General features: G+C 49.3%; 1 protein-coding gene across 3 annotated transcripts in view; it reads left to right on the top strand.

Moving 5' to 3' along the window:
* BDNF (brain derived neurotrophic factor) overlaps nt 1–18,576 on the top strand; it is a 61,899-nt gene that overhangs the window by 14,934 nt on the left and 28,389 nt on the right. Inside the window, exons 5-9 of one of the 3 annotated variants that reach the window (XR_011097326.1) lie at nt 83–185; nt 1,475–1,612; nt 5,411–8,508; nt 9,895–10,097; nt 10,189–10,432. Coding sequence is in view for 1 of the 3 variants with exons in the window: in XM_068685008.1 (XP_068541109.1) it covers nt 10,095–10,097 (3 nt within the window). In the remaining 2 variants the exon portion in view is untranslated. Of the gene's footprint in view, nt 1–82; nt 186–1,474; nt 1,613–5,410; nt 8,509–9,894; nt 10,098–10,188; nt 10,433–10,792; nt 10,933–18,576 lie in introns of those variants that run through there. The other 2 variants (XM_068685008.1, XM_068685010.1) reach the window with 2 other exon arrangements.

Genomic DNA, 18,576 nt, shown 5'->3' with positions numbered 1-18,576 from the left:
GAGAAATGGGTTGCGAGGGCTGGGATCCAAGCGAGAGGCTCTGATTTCAATCTCTTCCCAAGAATTCCGTTCTGTGCCACAGGCAGCACCTGGAGACGCCTGCTCTCACCTGCGGTCCAGATGTACCCGAGGTGCCCAACCTCCAGTGTGCTGGTGGCCCCTGCCTCTCCCCAGGAAGTGCTGCAGTGAGTGTCACAGCACTTGCCGCTGTCCCCTGGCCTGGCCCCATGCTGCTGGGGCCAGCCAGCCCCCACAGAACGAGGGCCACATGTGCCACTTGCTCCTGGGGGCACGCAGGCAGCTGCTGAGGAGCAGCAAGCCGTGCCCCCCGCAGGGTGCAGTGGTGCCTGGAAGGGCAGGGAGGGCCAGCCACAGAGCCTCCCCCCCCTGCATTTATCTGCTGCATGTGGCTGTACATAGGCATGGACCTCAGTGCTGCTGGACTTCAGAGCTGGTTATCTGTCGGCACTTTGGGGCTGTTTGTACTGGTAAACGTACGTGGCAGGAAATAAGCTCTACTAGTGGCTCTCAATGGTAGAAACCCTTTGCCATAACGAAGAATGAGGTGCAGCTAGTATTATTTAATTAGCATCATTTAGTTATCAGTGCAGACAAGTAATGGCTGGAGTGGCTTGAACAGTTTTAGTTGCCTTTGCTTCTCCGCTGTGCCTGTGAGAGGAGCAAGGCAGGGCAGACAGATCCCAGCCCGGTGCCACTTGGCTCAGCCCCATGACACCACACAGCTGTGTCAATCCAGAGCAGCTCAGAACTCAGCCTGCACTTCTCAAACCACATTCAAGGCTTTTTTGGTGGCTTTATGTTGTTAATTAACCGTGCAGCGGTTGTTTGAATCATTTCGTCTTACCCTTGTTGTTGTGTTTCTCTATTCTTTGAGAAGATACATTAGGCCAATACCCAAAATATATTTTTGAAAGAGGCTGGGTGATGAAGGGAGGTGTCACATTAGGATCAGGTGATTTATATGCTGCTGATTAAGTTTAAATAATTGAAAAGTACTGGTATTCTATGACTTTCTTCTTACCTACTTACTTGCGATTAATCATTTGTTTTTCAGCCTACAGTTTTCATTCTAGATTTTGCTCCCAGATTTTTCCTCCAGAGCTCAGCCACGTACTTTAGATTTACTAGGGATTACTCTTAAGCATGGCATGTCGAAAGATTTGTGAGAAACCTGAGAATAAGATAAATGTGAGATTATGAGAGACAGCATCTTCACGGCAACTGTATCTTTCAGACAGCAATCAGACCCACTGAAAGGCAGGGAAACCTTAGGCCAAGTTTCAGTTCAGTCTCACGCAACTGAGCAGACCTCAGAGACTGAAATTACTAATAATGATAGTCATCTGGAGTTTTCCTGAGAAATAATTTGAAGTGATCTTTATTGTACTTATCTGAATCTTCACACCTCCCTTCCCTGGTACTATCTGGGTTACCTTCTCACACTGGAAAACAGGCTCCACGAAAAAATGAGTCACCAATAAGAGATGGGAAAACATCGACATATATCATCAGCTCTCCAGGCCCGCTCTTTGTCCCAAGTGCTGACGGATTAAAAGCCTGATGGCCGAGGGAAGGCTGGCAGGGCGTGTAGGTGAGGCACCGTGGGGGATGAAGGATGCGTCCACAGCACGGCTGGGCTTGGGCACTGCAGGCGATGCCTCGAAGGGCATGGGCTGTGGGCAGAGAGCAGGCACAGGGCAAGGAGCATGAGCACAAGAAGTGCGCTGTAAGCTGTGGGTAAACCCCTAGGGTGGGCGGTGCAAGTCCAAGAGGACTTAAAGCAAGCTGGAATATCTGGTCACTGCTCTCTGCCAAAGCTCTGCTTCTCCTTCTGATTTACGTACGAGTTGAACAACGAGCAGTGTTATACCCCCAGATTAATAATTGCTCCTTGCCAGTGTTTTGCAGATAGGCAGTAGGAACGACTACATATCCTTGATATTATGATACAAATACTTTTCCATGGATCTCTTCCCACTGTCAAGTGATATACCCAGTGGGTACAGAGGAAGAGTCATTATATACTTCTTAGAAAAAAGTGTCGGGACTGCCAAACCTTGACCGGCATTATTATTGTGGGCAAACTGCTCAGGGAGTGAGCTGCAATATCAGATCCATTTACTGGCAGTTTAAATGTTCTCTGCCTCAGTTTTTCTTTTTGTAAAATGGACACAAAAATGTCCTTCAAAGCTGTAATGATCAGTTTGCATTTATGAAAGATCTGAGATCTTTGCATGAAATCCAATAACTGGATGTGTTATTCTAAACTGATGAGGAGTGTATGCGGTACAGACACAGGGATAAGTTATTTGCATAGTTTTGTGGAAATAGGCTTAGCAGTGTGATTGCCCACCAGTAATCAGATCGGTAAACTACAGACAGCAGGATGTGATCTAGCCCATACCAAGAGAAACACCCTCATTACATCCAGCAGATTTGTGGTTTTCCCATTTTCCCATATCTCTGTAGTTATGCAATTTTCACTGAAAAATCACAATTTACAGTTATGCTTCAAAGTATTTATTCTTAACTATAGGAGCTGTGTTGTTCTGCATTTTATCTTTGTTTCTTCAAGAAAGCTAGTATATGGTAGTTTGTGACATTTCCATTATGAAAGATCCTTAACATTAAGCAGTTATTTAGAACCAAAAGCCCTTGCCCTAAGATACATATGGTTGCACTTAAGCTGAAATCACCACTTTATGTTAGAAAATATTGTTTTCATCATAAAAGGTAAGTGTTCCCAGAAGTGTATTAAAATGCTCAGAGATACAAAAGAAAAATATTGGAATTCAATCTTGGGTACCAATGTAAAAATATTTAAATATGCTATAAATTGCGCAGATCCAGCACTGTTCACTGAAGAGTCTTTCAGGTTATTAAAATACTTTCTGTTCAATGAGAGACACTAAAAGTAATCATGCAGTTTGTGTGCTGTTCAGTGTTAGAAACACTTCTGGATATACCTATTCAGTAGAGTTCCCTGGGTCACAAACAAAAGTTACTGCTGCTCCTATGAGGAGCAATTAGAATAGGAGAGTGCATCATAAATGAAAGTGGGAGGGAAAAGGTGTAGATTGTATTTAATTCAACTCCAGTAGAGGTGATGAAAGGCAGAAAGGACTTACGTGGCTGAAGTGGATTGATTCACAGTGACACCCGCACACCCAAAGGCTTGCTGTGTGGTGTGGAAGGCATTGACTCAGAGCCCATGCAGAAGAGCATCTTTAAGGCAAGCAGGCACCCTCACAGGGGACACTCAGTGGAATAATGGCACTTTTTTTTTTTTTTTGCCAGTCTAGCTCTTACTGTCAGAAAAGCAAAAGCCAGTTGTGTCATACCTGCTGGAACAGACAAGGTGCTAACTGCCGCCCAGCGCAGGCTTTGCTGGCAGCCCACCTTCCTGACAGGTGAGCAGGTAGAGCAAAAGGAAGGGTGCTGCAGCAGGACGTGGGCTGCAAAGGGAACAAAACCAACTTCAAATGTGCGATGCAAATAGAAGGTAGGAGTAGCAATAGCATTTTTACCAGCAACCTGTAACACTGCCGGCTTTGATGCCTTTACAATAAAATCTTAAGTAAGCCTGCACAAAATCTTCCCGTAGGCTTGCCTCTGCCTTTGGGCAGCTTGCTTTTGGAAAGAGAGCTCAGACCTCAGCTCTACTGCTTCACGTTGATAAAGAACAACAGATAAAATTCACCTCAATAAATAGTGCATATAAGATATGTACTGTATTTAGCGTGTACTTGCTGTCCTCTACAGTAATGAACGATCCTAGGAAGAAGTTAGGCAGGCGTGAACAGCACCACACGAGGCAGAAAGCATCGTGCAAATCCTCGAAAGACAACGCATGTGCATGTCCTCGAAGCTGTGTGTGTGCCAACACCCTTTAGATCAAACCCAGGCACACAGCTCTGCAAAATAATATATTTTTTTTTTCTGTGAAAATTCACCCATGCTCTGACTGTAAGGTCTGCCAGCAGGATCTGTGAGCTTCTGATTTGGTCTCGGGAGTCTCACGCAAGTACCCCTGCTTCTTCAGCAGCGTATTGCTAGTTCCCAGCCCTGCCTGCTAAAGGCAGACAGAGAGACCATGGTGTCTAGCAGGTGATTTGCCCCACGGGGTTTTGTGTGCGTTTTACAGTAAATGTACCTAGTGTTAAAGGATCCTTGCAGGAATTCTTATGTAGGAGAAGCTTTATTTATTTAGGTCAGCATTAACACTATTTCCTGACTGTTGTGAATACCATCTCATGGGAGAATTTGTTTGTCATTTTAGTCAGAAAATGGCAGGATAAAGATATACAGGTCAGTTGCAGACAGAGTCAGTGTGGGGATGGTTTTTCGGTTAACTCAGTGCAAGAGCCTGGATGGAGGTTATTATCTTACTAATTACCCTTAGTTCAGTGGTAGCCTCATAACAGCTTCTCTGTATTTCTACTGTCCTTTAGAGTGCTTTTCTCCTACATTACTGTTTCCTCGTTCCCCTCGTCCTGTCATCATCTCACTTCTCCCCTTTCTATGCAGGGGAGTTAAAGGGAACAGAGCTATATTTGAAAGAGTTCATCATATAAATGCAGAGACAAAGTCAAGGGTCGCCCTTACTCAGAACTCTCCAGCATTCCTCAATCATTCTTGCATGATATGCACCTAATTCCTGGTGCTGTCTGCTAACTCCATGTATAATTTCTTCAGCAGATATTTTGCTCTTAACAATAACACGTTTCCATCATGCTCAAGGCGGTTCAAATACACAGCTGTGGCTGAGAACTCCCATTGAAGTCGATGGGGTATTTGGCTGTAAAGAAGTAGATTAATATGGTTTGGAGATAGTTTCCTTTTAAACATTAACTTAGAAAGGAACTAAAGTATGTGTTTACTTTTTACTCATGAGTACAATTAAGACTAATCCCCCTCGGTTCGGTAAGGGCATTTCTGTACTGGAAGTGCTGGAATTTTCTCCTGACTCAGGGCTGCACTGAACAGCATTTCAGAATGTGACAAGGTGCTGGTGTAGCTTTTTTAAAAAAATTATTTTCCCCACATTTATCGTATATGTTTGCTCTTTTTAAAGGAAACTGAAGAAAGAGTCGGTTTAAATGCTAACTTGTCCACAGATGCTTCCCCTGTGGTTACAAGAAGCAAGATGTATTCTTTATTGCTGCAGGAAAGGGTCCCCCACCATGTCAAAGCACCCAGTAATCAGGTTGCAATAGTAACAGATTACGGCTGTCATGTTTCTTTTTTCTCCAGGTTCTGATTTCTCTCCCTATCTCTGGTTTTATTCTAGTAAGAGATACCTGGTGGCTCATTTTGCTCAGGTCATCCAGGAGAACTTACATGGGCCAATAGTTTCCATTACATTTATCTCATCTCCTGTCTTTTGCAGCTCACCTAAGTGAGTGCCACACAAGCAGATGAGATATAGTCCGAACTACATTTGCATCAGAGGTAGTCTGAAGAAAACAAAGCAAGGACATTTAATCTGAGAAGTCCTCCCAAATCACGCCTCTTCCATTGATAACAGAAGGGGTTTGAGCAAAACTTTCTGCAGTGGCTGATGATGAATAAGTATCTCACGTAAAGCTCTCAGGCAGGTTCCTCAGACCTGTCTGCGGTCCTGTCATTCAACAAGAGCAGTGTGGGGGGGGGAGGGCAGAGCCAGATGAAAGTGTAAACTGAAGGATTTCCCCAGCACGAGCAGACCGGTGGCTGGCACAAGGCTGGTATCCCCGCTGTCCCCTCAGCTGTGCCTCCTCCTGCTGCAGCCTTTGCTGCTGTCCCCACAGCGTGGGTACAGTGCTTGAGGTGCCTGCCTCCAGGTCTTGGCCCCAACCACCCGTGGGGACAGGAACCTGATGTTACCCCCATCTCACATCAGTCCCGGCTTCCCTGGCGGTGCTGAGCTCTAGCCAGCGGGAGCTCTTTCCCTCTCTCCTGGTTTTACTGAGCGTGAAGGTGAGCTCGGCATAATTTGTGATTTTTTTCAAAGAAATGAAGGTGTGAAATGCCTCCCTAAGGCGCTGGCACGGGGTGATGAGCAGGAGAGGCCATCGCCCCCACCAAGGCATGTTTGGAGGAGCCCGCTGGTGCAGCGTGCTCCTTGAGGTGAAAACACAGCAAACGCACCCGCCGCAGCCTGCCTACTCCATAGTATTTCCTGGTATTTTGAGGAGACGGAAAGCAAGCTGAAATGTTCTGGTGCTTTAAAGGAGGACTAAGCATTGGTGGGAGGCTTGTTTAGTATCTGAGTGGGATCATGACTACGATGTTCATCTGCATGTTACCAGCACGGAAAATACGCAATTGGGAGCGGTTTGAAGACGAGTAGGCTCAGGAAGAAAGGGAAACTATTCCAGGGAGGGAGGAGGTAGCGGCTGCTAACGCTTGCAGCACGAAGATCGTGGAAAAGCTGGAGATATCAGACCGGGATAATCTGCAGAAGGAGGAGATCAGGCACAGATCAACACTTTATGGGAGGCTACCCTAAAAGCGTTCTGGCAGGATGGCATTTACCCTCGGGGCAGCAGCAGGGTGGGTGCCAAACCTGCCTGTTGAAGCAGCAGGAGGTTACCAGCCAAATGTGCACGCCATGACCCCGGGGGACCTTTCTTTCAAACGTGCCTTCAGTTTGCTGGCGTGTAGAGGAGCTGGCAGCCACGCTTCACACCAGTGATGATGCAACGTAGCTCTCCTTTCAGAAGTGTCTCCATAAAGCTGACAGATGCTGTTATCGCCTGGTTCTGCCCAGATCGCTAGCCCCGGTGTTCCAGGTGGTTTTTGGGTGATGTATAAGCGAGCAGGGAGCAGCATGTGCAGGATGGATGCAAGGTGTCTTCCAGCGCGTGCCTAGCAGGGTAGTCATCTGCACAGTGTGGTAGTCTTTCAAGTATGTGACAAAGCCAACAAATAGCTTGCTGCTTTTGCCTGATGCTCACAGCCAGGGAAGGAACATTTGCAGCTCACTTAGGATTTCGGTGTGTTTGGCAGGTTGGTTCAAGGCACCATGACTTTCTAGCAATGCTCCTGCAGTATTCTTCACATTCTTTTGTCTGAGAGAGGGGAAAATGTATGACTGATTCCTGCTTAATTAGGCCTCATCTGCTAAACACTTTTGTCACTATTTACATATGAGTAGTCCCACTGAAGTCAGGTCCAACAGCTGTATACTTCATCTGGTAACAATGTAAATCCAAGATAAACACACTTGGAACAAGAGATGTACATTGCCTTATATGTATGAACTACCTGAATAGAGCAAATGCTGTGTCGTACAATTCTGGCAAGGGCTAACAGCTATCCTGTTTCAACACCCTGTAAGCAGATCACCTGATTATTAGTCTTAAATGATGGACTAAACTCTTCGCACTAGTGCTGACTTTTACTCAAGAGTTATGACTTGCCAAACGAGTAACTTAGATTAATTGTTTATCCCTGTGATAAGATGAAGAAAAAAAAAAATAATCCTCCACATGTACTCCCATCAAGTATGTTTTTGTGGCTGGGTGTCCCATGGCCTCAGGATCTATTCTCTTGGAGGTAACAAGCAGTCAGGAATGGGACATAGGGAGAGGAAATGGCTGGAAACTCGATAGGCAGCTGGGTTTAATTCTGTCTCAGCCCCTTTCCTCATTCCTTTCTTGCAGGAGTCTCTCTGAGCTGCCTGCCAGGGATCCTTCTCCACCGCTGTTATGCATTCACTCGTGTCCTGTCTTTGGCTCTGGTCCCTCAGAGCAACGTGGGCTGTTCTGTCACTAGTGAGGGTCTGTGTGGGGACTGTGACTGCTCTGTCTACCTCCTCCTCCTCTTCTGCCAAGAAGCTTTGCTTTTTGGCATCCCACATCACCCCACCCATGACATTTTGGTCCATACTCCATATCTCTACTGTCTTGATTACTGTGCTTGTTTGTTTTTTTTTTCATGAATTACTTCAGACTGCCATGATTGAGGCAATGTAGAGCAAAATCTCCCTTCAGCAAACACATGCTTAATTTGGCCTGATGACCGTGGGATGGGTTATCAGCTGTTGCCTATTCCAGTGAAGTGGGTGGGGTGGGGTTGGATAATCTTAAGCAGAATAGTTCCCCAGCAGCTCTTTGAGATAGCTCTCTAAATGAGTATTTTTGCTTGTTGTTCTGTCAGCATAGCCCTACCTTAGTATCCTTGGTAAAGCTCATCCATTTGCTCTGGACTAGGCTACTATACCAGCCTGAACTGACTGTGCGTCCTGTTCTTGCTGTGGGTCCTTCTTAGAAAGCCTTCTGTGGAAGTTTTTAGTAAGTTTAATGTTAATAAATCATTATACTACTGTGATCCAGCAAAGTTTCCTTCTGGACATCCTTAATGACTGAGAACTTTGTCAGAAAGTGAAAATATCTGGAAGTTAATGAGGTGAGAAGTAGGGGAGGAACAGATAGACTACTTTGTTACAAATGATACAGCTAGACCGACTTTCTGGATGAAAGACTATATTTCTTGAGTTTTGAAGTAAGCGTGCAGAATTGTTTGTTTCTTTTAATTGTACTACTTCTTTATTGAGTTGTCTCTACCCAAACCGCTGAGAATTCCTTGCAGTCAGAAACTTTTAGGGCTCAGATGTGTACTTGTGTGACTTTCTGTCCAAAGCAGACCTCACCGTAGTTGTTCTCCTCCCTAGAGGGAGGGGTGGCAGCTGTTGGCTTAGAAGGCTGGGAGAAGGCATGGTCTGATGCAGTCCCTCTTTGTTAAAACACTTGTGGGGTGTTTTAAGTGGTATTTAGAAAGTGGTGTTCACAACTGGTACTAACACTATCAGTGCTTCCAATGGTGGAAAGTTCAGTTCCCTGGCTGAAGATCAATACTTAAGGATGGGTCTTGGGTGACAGGCGAGGGGGTAATCTACTGGGTGCAGCCTTACATCAGCAGCAGCCTTTGGGAGCAGCTCTGCCCGTTGCACACCACGCGGGCAGCTTGTGATGCTGACGAAGGGGGTCAGCAGTCCTCTTCTGGGCAGGTTGGCCGGAGCCCCCTCGACGTGCCTTCCCGCACCTTGCCCCCAGGACGGCCGAGGCAGGAAAGTACCAGCTGTACCAGTCTTAGGGCAGCATCTGCTGGTTATTGCATGGATCAACATAAGTGGTTGTCATGGAGGAGGCTGCTGGCTTTGGCTCCCGGGCGGAGGTACCTGAGGCTCGGGCTGGGGGGGCACAGGCTCCGCCGGGGGAACGCCCCGCAGCGCCCGGGGAGCAGCCGCCCGGGAGGGAGCGGCACCGGGCGAGGGGCTCCTGCCTCCGCCTCCCCCCCGGTACCGCCGGCAGCCCCCACAAACTTTGCCGGGGCCGCAGGCCGCCTCCAAAGTCGAGGGCGGGCGGGCCGGTGTCGCCCCCAGCCTCGGCTGGCCGTGGAGAGGGGGGACCCGGGGACAAAACGGGGGGGCGAGAGCGCGGCGGCAGCGCGACCCGCAGCCCTCCCGGGGTCGGGGGGTGGCGAGGAGGGGGCTCGGTGCGGCGGGGGCCGGCCGGGGGCTCCGAGGGAGCCGCTCGGGGCAGCGAGCCGCCTCCTCTGGCGGCGTGCAACAAGTCCCTGGAGCTCTTCCCGAGAGGGCGAGCGAGCCCCGGGGCCGCCCGATGGGTACTCACCTGCCGGCTCCGTGCCGCCCGGCCCCGGGTGCGGGCGGGGAGCGGGGCCGGGCCGGGCCGGGCTCTCCCCGGGAACTTGGCGTCCCGCTCCGGCGTGCGGGGGGCGGCGGTCACGTTCCGCGGCGGCAGCCGGTAACCCCTCTCGTTCATTGGGATCACGTAAGAACTCGGAGGGAAACGTGACTCTGAGCTAAGGCGTTTGCGTACGTCTATAGGTTCTTAAAACTCCCTGCCAGCCGCTTTCTGTCTTCTGTAGGCACCAAGGTGGCGGAGAGTTGAAGCTTGCGGATATTGCAAAGGGTTATTAGATTCATAAGTCACACCAAGTGGTGGGCGATCCACTGAGCAAAGCAGAAGTTCTCACATGATGACTTCAAACAAGACACATTACCTTCCAGCATCTGTTGGGGAGACTGGATTTTAAGACACTTCTGTCTCCAGGACAGCAAAGAAACAATGGTGAGTACCAATAAAAAGCCTATTTTTGTAACTGGGAAGAGGGGGAAAAAAAAAAAATAAATGAAAGGCTTGCGATGCTGCTTAACGACAGGATCTGGTACCACGGGCTGGGCTGTCTGGCACTTGGCGTGCCGGAGGACGGGACCCGCGGCGGCCGGCAGCACGGCGGTGCGGGCAGCGCAACTTTCCCCGGAACGCTCCGCTGCGGGGCTGCGCCGGGATCCCCGCCTCGGAGAAACTTGGAGCCGCCGGGGAGCGGCGCGGAGCCGCCACCCGCTGCCGACGGCTGTCCCCAGGCGGGCCGGGGGCCGGGCCCTAGCCCCGGGCCGGGCCGGGCCGTGCCGGGCGGGGGCCGGGGCGCGCAGGGGGCGCGCAGAGGCCGCGCAGCGCCGCGCGCTTCACGTGACGGGCACGGCGGCGAGGAGCGGCCGGGGCGCGCAGGGGGCGCGCAGGGGGCGCGCAGCGGCGCGGGGCCGGCGGCGGCGGGGCAGCACCCTGGACAGAGGCGGCGGGGGAGGCCCCGCGCCCCGGCGGGCTCGGGGAGCCGCGGGCAGGCGGTAGCGACCCCCCCGCTCCTCACCCCTCCTTCCCGTCCTTCCCATCCCATCCCATCCCCTCCCCTCCCCGCCCGCCGCCCTCTCGCCCCGCTGGAGCTGGGCGAAGTTGAATTCCTAGCGGTGCGGGCTGGAATAGGAAAAGGAGGAAGAGGAGAAAAAAAAAAAAAAAAAAAGAGTCTTGCAAGCTCCGGGGGTTGGTTTGACGGTGTCAAGTTTGGGAAATGCGAGTGTTTATCGCCACGATCTAGCCACTGCTTGTGGTGTTAGCTGTGACTAAGGTAAGCGGGAGGGTGATCCCCCGGCGGCACCCCTCTGCCTGCTGCCCCCGTCTCGGTGCGGTGGGGATGGGTTCCTGCTCTTTGCCGAGTTTTGGTACCTTTGTGGCTGGGCGGTGTGTGGAGGCTAGCGGAGGTAGGAGCAGCTTGATGAGATTTCACTACGACTGGAGTTAAGTTGTGCCTGATTTAATCTGGGAATCTCGTATCTCGATGTGCGTGTGCATGCTTTGGGCAGAGATGCAACCGATCTTTACCTAGATAAGCAGATGCGACGGATTTTTCCCTAGCCGGGGATGGAAGTTGCTTTTGCATAGCTAAAGAGATGCAGCTGAGCTCTAGCTGGCACTGTGCACAGCTGATCTCGCATAGATAAAGAGACGCAGCTGATCTTTACCTACATGGAGATGAGCCGGTCCCCAGCTTGAGGGATCGCTGATGGCCCCTCTGTGTGTGCGAGCTACGACGGAACGGGAGCGCCGTGCATGTATTGCTGATGATCCAATATCCGCAGCTACTTTGCTATAATTAAAAGGGGGGGTGGGGGGGAAGGTGTTTGACAAGCCTGAAACCCAAACGCAGCCCCCCCACCTGGAGATCGCTCGGATAAGCTTTCTGCTCATCTCCCTCTCTCTAGTCTCCCCCCCCCCCCCCTTCCTACGTAGAAATGTAGCTAATAATATTTAGTCTCCGGGCTAAAAATAAGCTCTGGAAAGTCAGCAGTTTGGCGGAGCAGCGGCGGTAGCGGCAGTGCTCGCAGGTAGACCAGCTCCGGGGGTCTCCGGCTGTGCGCGGAGCCCGTGCATTGATTCACCCCCCCCCCCCCCAGCCACCCCCACCAAACCCGGTGGTGTTTTTGGGGGGGATTTCCTCCCGCGGAGGAAAGGGGGGGCTCCGAGCCGAGCCGCACTGCCTCGGCGGGGAGACCCCGGCCCCGTGCCCCCCTCCTGGCCCCGAGGGGCGGCTGGGCCGGGCGGCGCCCCCCTCCCGGGCACGGCGGGGGCGCTCCCTGCGGCACAGCCCCGCGGCCGCCCCGCTGCGGCGCCGGGCCCCGCCGGGGAGGAGGCAGCGCTGGATGGAAGGAAGGAGGGATGGATGGAAGGAAGGAAGGAGGGAGGAAAGAAGGCAGGGAGGGAGGGAGGGAGGGAGGATCCCGCGGCCCCGCCGCCCCCGCCTCCCGCCGGGCTCCCGCTCCGGCTCGCACGTAGCGGCGCCGAGGAGGGAACCCCCCGGCAGGCGGGGAGGGGGCGGCATCCCCGCTGCGCACCCGGGGGCTTCCCCCCGCGCCCCCCCGCGGCGCCGTTGTCACGGCGACCGCCTCCCACCCCCCCCCGTGGGCACCGTCCTGCGTGGGCCGGGGATGCCCCCCCCACCCCCGAGCCCAGCCAAAATGGAGATGCTGCGGGACGGCCCCGGGGGGCTGCGCGGGGCGGGGGGCTCGCTGCCCCCCCGGAGGAAAAGGGCCCTGGGCCGGGCAGGGGCGGGCGCAGGAGCGGTGTATTTTTCCGTTTCCACTTTGAAAACTTGCGTTTGCCGGGATGCCCGGGCTAGGCGCGATGGGAGGCGTTTCTCGGCAGCTCTGAGGCGAGGAGGAACTCGTCGAGAAGAGGCCGGCCTCGGGAGTGTCTGTCGTCGGCAGGCTGCAGCGCACTCAAACGCACCTCCTTTGCGGTCCCCGTGTCACTACATTCGTACCCAAGCGTCCTCTGACCTGTTTTCGCTTGGGAAGGAGCCAGGTGGTGCCACTAGTGCCTGAACGCACGTACTGGGGTCTGGTGACCGTGAGCCTTACCCAAGGCCGTCCAGTCCCCAAAATACACGGTTCTGGTACAGAGGAGGTTGCCAAGGAGCTTCTGTTTATGTGAATTTCCCACTCCGGGGATAATCTTGTATGTCTTCATCCACTTTAATTTTACACCCGTTACTTTGTCACCAGCTCTGAAAACCTCTGGGTTCTGATATTGCCCTTCCTGCCTCCGCCGCCTTGTTTGTGCCCAGCTCCAATCGCTCTCTGCGGAGACGAATGGGACGGCCAGGCGCTAACAAATGACACGGGGCCGTATTTGGTCACATTTGCTCGCAGTGACTCATACCTTAATCTGCAAGTAGCTTTATTGATTTTAGTACCTAGTATTTCTCCAGGAGCTGTCACCCATTTGGTGGTGGTTCGTCACCGCCGTTCATCTCTTATGGTTATGATATTGTAAAATGTCCGATCTCCTCTGAGTACCTCTCCGTCCTGCAAAGCTTTGACGTGGCAGCCTGTCTTTCTCCTTTTTAACGGTTCTCTGTTTATTTTACCTGATGCCACAAGTGTTGTTTTCAGTGGTTCGGTGACTCTCAGGTGTCTGTGTCCAGCGTGAGATGTTTTTCTACGTGGCATTTGACGTAGGCCTGATCTTTCCCAAAGTTCTTCATTCTCTGTACCTCTCCATTTGCATAACCACTTGATTTTCAGAGTACTTCGATAATTTTCTAATTTCAAATGATCTGACAGTTCCCACTGCTTATTTCTAGAGGCCTTCTCTGACAGGCCTGGAGGATTGCGTAGCATTTCATTGATCCGAGGTGGCTGGATTTGACTTTGCACAGCGAGTCCTTTATTTTGTTTCTTTAGCACACCAATATTGTCGAGCTCTCAGAAATGACCAAAGAAAATGCAGGCTGGCTGCCATTTAGTAACCATGTTCTGCTTCCTAAATACGGTGGCATACGATTGCCCAGCCATGAGAAATTCTGGAAAGGTGGATGAATCCCTAGGGAGAGATTTTGCTCAGTGCTGTAAGTCTTACCATGAATCACTGTAGTAAATCACCACTGAGCACTCTAAGATGTAGCTGCTAGAATTTTTTTAATCAGGTACACAAACAAAAAGAGCATCCATAAGGTTTCAGGAGATCTAGTTCATTCCTCTAGCAAAAAATAGTAATTTCAAGTGCTGTAAACAGCATCTTGTGTAAGGAACAGTACCTCTCTGAAAATCAGCAGGTTCCTTCAGACTTGGCAAACAGGCAGGTAGCACAAGCTGAAAGACGTATGGAGAGGCGCTTTCACAGCTTCCTCCCCTTTGGGCTAACATTAGATGGAGAACGCAGCATTTCTTTCATTTGTGGAAAAAAACCCTTGGATGGAGGCTTGGAAACTGGGGCTAACAAAAACAGGCTCGTCCAAGTGGCCCTTAAAATGGGGACAATGGCTGTTGGGGCATAAAGAGCTAGAAAGAAGGATCTGAGGAAAGTAGGTCTGGCTTTGCCATGCTTCTTGCCATTCATGGTTGGTGAGTCCAACTAGCAATAGGGACCAGATTATGGGCAGATGATACATAAACATGAAATACTTCTATGCCTGGCAGTAAGGGTTTTAAACAAATCTGAGCAGCCCGTGTTTCCCTTACATGTGGGTTTCCAAATATTTTTGCGCTTCTTTTCTGCCTCTCTCCCACCTCATTGTTGGGAATGCTGAAGTGCCCTGGCAGGGAGATGTGATGGGACGTCCTGAGGCTCGTGACGAGCTGCTCAGTGTGCAAACCGCCCAGCAGCTTCGGTGATCCCAGCACCCACACACAGGCAAGGTGCAGTGCAACGCAGGGCACTGACTTCTCCCATTCCCTGAAAATATCTCTGAGACATACTCTTGCAAAATTATAGCCAGGAAAACATAACGACTGACATAGAGTTCATATAACAACTGCCCACCCATTTCATTATTTCACAAATGTGTGATTCGTGCTTGTGAGCTGTCACTGTTAACATTTCCATCTGTCTCAATATTGCTTCTATTCTTAGTTGCTATGTGATAGATGTAGGTGTATGAAAAGGATTTCTCCCCCTTCCCTGTGTCATGAAACAAAATAAACGAAAGCCACATATGTGTATCCGTGCCTTTCATGAGGGCAGTAAGAAATACCGGCACCCTGGCGGCACTCCCTCCCTTGGAAGTAGTGGTGGAATAAGAAACACACAGCTGGGGCCTCTGGGTACTACTGCTGGAACACGTACACAACGGGGTGAGACGTAAGTTAAAACCTAACCACAAAAGAACAATATTGCTTTGATCTCCTTTTGAACGTGTAGCTTTGGAGACCTATTTTCCTATCACATAAGTATGGGAGTAATTTTGCTTATCGCGTAATCCTAATTGGTGGTTTCCTGAGGCAGCCTCAGAGGGCAGATAGCTGGGACACACTTGACTGTTCAAAGGGCTGGGCCCTTGGCTGTAGGGAGCTTTCCAGACCTGGAGCCTCCAAGGTACTCGTTGCTCGGACAAACAGAAAACTCTCCACATGAAGCAGGCAAGTCCTGCATTTCTCCGTGTGTGTGTGTGCCAGTGCTGGATGTGATGGGATGCCCATAAACTCTCATGGTCTCCTTACAAAATGCACCTTTCAGAGTGGCTAATAGCCACAGCCCACCTCCAGCCCAGCCTCTCGGCGGGGGCTTTGCTGGGGGTCTCAGCCTCTGCACTCCCCCTGCTCCTCCGCAGGTAAGTGGCTCCCCAGAGCCTCCCACGGGCGGTGTGCGCGGTGGGGCTGTCATCGGCTGAGGTCTCACCAGAAGCACCCAAATATATACTTTCTCTTCCGCCCGCCTCTTAGTGGTCTGGTCTCTCTTTGTTTTTCTTCCCAAAATAGCACGCACAACCCAAATTTAACAAGCGTAAACCGTACACGCTGGCCTCCAATTTATTTTGACATTTGGCAAGAATGATTACGCGACGCGTTCATTAAGTCATAACATTTCCACTACTTGGCCATTTCAGATGGTTATTGACTGTCGCGCATGTGAAAATAACAAATTTATTTATTTCAAAATGGGAAGTAGACCACAAACCTCTGAAGACATTGTGTTGTTTCTGGATGCAATGTATACAGAGACTTCTAGACGCATAGGTCTCACCTGGTTGTAAGAAATAATGGTTCCTTTCTGAAAGGGGTGAGGAGGGGCTTATCAGCCCCTGAAATGTTTATAGGGTTGTGCAGTGAAGGCGGTCTAGGCAGACAAGTTGTTTCCGTTTTCTTAAACAGAGCCCCTTCCTCCTGACAATCCTTTGTGGGGCTTATGAAAAATGCATTAAATAGTTACGGTAATAGATAATTAGATGGACCAGCTAAAAGCAATATGAAAGGGGGCTGGTAGCACAAGGATTGCAGAAGGTGTGTGGGCATTTTGACATCCAGAAAACATTATAGATCTGGTCTCAGCTACCTCAGTCTCATGATGATAATTAAGAAATGTGGGTGTAGAAAAGCTATTCGCATGGTTAGGTTGGATTATTGCTGCAGTTCAAAACACAATTGGCACAGACACCCACATTGGACATGATTGCCCTTTGATGAGGCAGATACTGACTTTTTAAAGTTGACATAGTTAAAATTATGTCTAAAGTTTATGGGGCCACAAGCTTCTGACTAGATTCCATTATTATAACAAATTGTAACACACAAGCTGAAGCACTTTAAAAGGGAAAAAAAAAAAAAAAAAGAGGAACGTTGAGGAGGAAGGGACCCTGGCAGTGAGAATGCTTCAGGATTTAACCCTTCTCTTGTCTGTTCAGCAGAACAGAAAAACATGGGTGATGTCCAGAGGGTTTGCTTCATGTGAGTTTCATATGCATTTCCATGCATCCTCTTCAGAGACAGGCTAGAGGGAAAGCCAGCCAGGCTGGTTCCTTGTCTGCTTCATTGTTAACCTGGAGCATAAATCTGGCTCCTCTACAGCTTGTGTGTTGTGTGACAGATCTTTGTAGTTCTTTTGCCTCAGTTTGTTCATCAGCAATCCAGATGTGTTACAAAACTCTTATCTGAGCACTAAAAAGATGAAAAATACCATGGATGGAAAAATATTTCAAGATTCTTTTTGAGTAGAATTTTTTTTTTTTTCAAAGAGATGAATGTGAATGGAAAGCGGATGATGAAGACTGTATGGATGGGGTCTGTTAGTGCATAGGGTAGGACACAACAGTATAGCTTGACCTACTCACTCTTGCAGGTTGTTATCTCTCTGTTAGAGACACTAAACATGTGCAGTTATGGAAACTTCAAAATATTGACTTCAGGCATGATCCTGCTTTTGGGTGTATTTATTCTTTTGTGCAGTTGACTTTTTAAAACAACAACAATGGAAGAAGGTTACATGGTGGCCCAGTGGTCATTCTGTACTTATCACTTAACTCCCGTTCAGTTTTTCCCCAAGGAACCACAAAAAGCCACATGTTGATGAGACTGATCTGCAACAGCATCTGATGCTTCAAAATCATCTCTTTTCCAAAACCTTCAATGCAGACTCAGTTCTATACTGTTTGACGCTGTGTTCAAAGAGGCTTTCAATATTTCCCAATAAAACTATCATCAAAAACCTTACAATGACATTTGATATAATATTCAGATGCAAAACTAAATTTATAATGAGGACAATGGATTTCAGGCAAACAGGTGGTAACTAAAAGGAAAAAAAATGACAGCAAATACCCTTTGAAAACTGACCAACTCTACTGAGAATGGGATGCAGTGAAAGTCATGAACGGGGTCAAGAGAATGGAGCTGCCGAGGTAGTTAGTTGGCTCTGTCAAATAAATGTTCATTCACATCTGTTGAAAGTTTATAAAACCATTTGAGAGGATATTTGGCTGAGTTTTGTAAACAGATATCTGATAAAATAGAATTTGCCAAGGAAAAAAAAAAAAAAAAAAAAGACCTGACAGTTTTAAAGCGAGGCTAAATTCTTGTTTTGGAATTTTCCAGTGGATGACAATGTATCTCAAACATCCTTTGCTTCTGTGCATGCCCCTTGCTGAAGCCTGAAGTGTGATACCGCTTATGCTATTGTTGAAATTTTATTGCATCAGAAGGGAAAAAATGAATAATGTATCTATTGGCTATAGAAAGACATCCACACAAGGAGTGAATCTTAGAGTATTTCCCGTATCAGTCTCTTTCTGTGTCTCAAATTTGGTTTACCACCTAAGTTATTCTAAGTCCTTATACCACACTCATCCTTCATCGTGGTATTTGAACACCTTTCTAAGTGACATGACTAATATCTGCCACATGTTTCGCACTCATCCTTTCCCAAGGGAACTAATGCTTCAAGGCTAGGCTTTTTTCCTTGGCTTTTCTTGCTGTGCTTCAGTCTCTCACAAAGGTCGGGGTGGTGTGAGAGGTAAGAATTTCATCGTGGATGCACCTGATTCTTCTCTTTCCCCTGGTGCTTGCCGCTACCTCAGCCATCCGTCACTCTATCCACCACCTATTCCCCAGGCAGATCTGATTCTCCTGCTCTTCCCGCCCACCACCTGTTGTTTGCCTGCTCCCAAATCCTTCACCTAGACTCAGTCGTCAGCTGCCCGACCACAGTCATAGTCCAGGATACCCACTGCTGTTCTTAGCTTTTTTTTTCTTTTTTTTTTTTTGAACTCTTTCAAAGATCCCAGCTTCTCTGACTTCAGAGAGGCTTTTGTTCCCCAGTCTATCGCCTTTGGCACCAAATAGTTATTTTTATCATCCCATCAAAGATCTCCTGCAGCATTCACTAAGGAAAATTCTGCTAGCTCACAATTTTTAGGGAGCCCAAAGCGACCAAAATATCTGACAAGAAGGCTGAGCCTTTTTTTTTTTAAGGCAAAGCGAGAAAGTTAATTTTAAATGGTGAG

The sequence above is a fragment of the Anas acuta genome, chromosome 5 (genome assembly GCF_963932015.1).
Source record: "Anas acuta chromosome 5, bAnaAcu1.1, whole genome shotgun sequence".
NCBI classification, from domain to species: Eukaryota; Metazoa; Chordata; class Aves; order Anseriformes; family Anatidae; genus Anas; species Anas acuta.
This window is presented reverse-complemented; position numbering and strand designations above follow the sequence as displayed.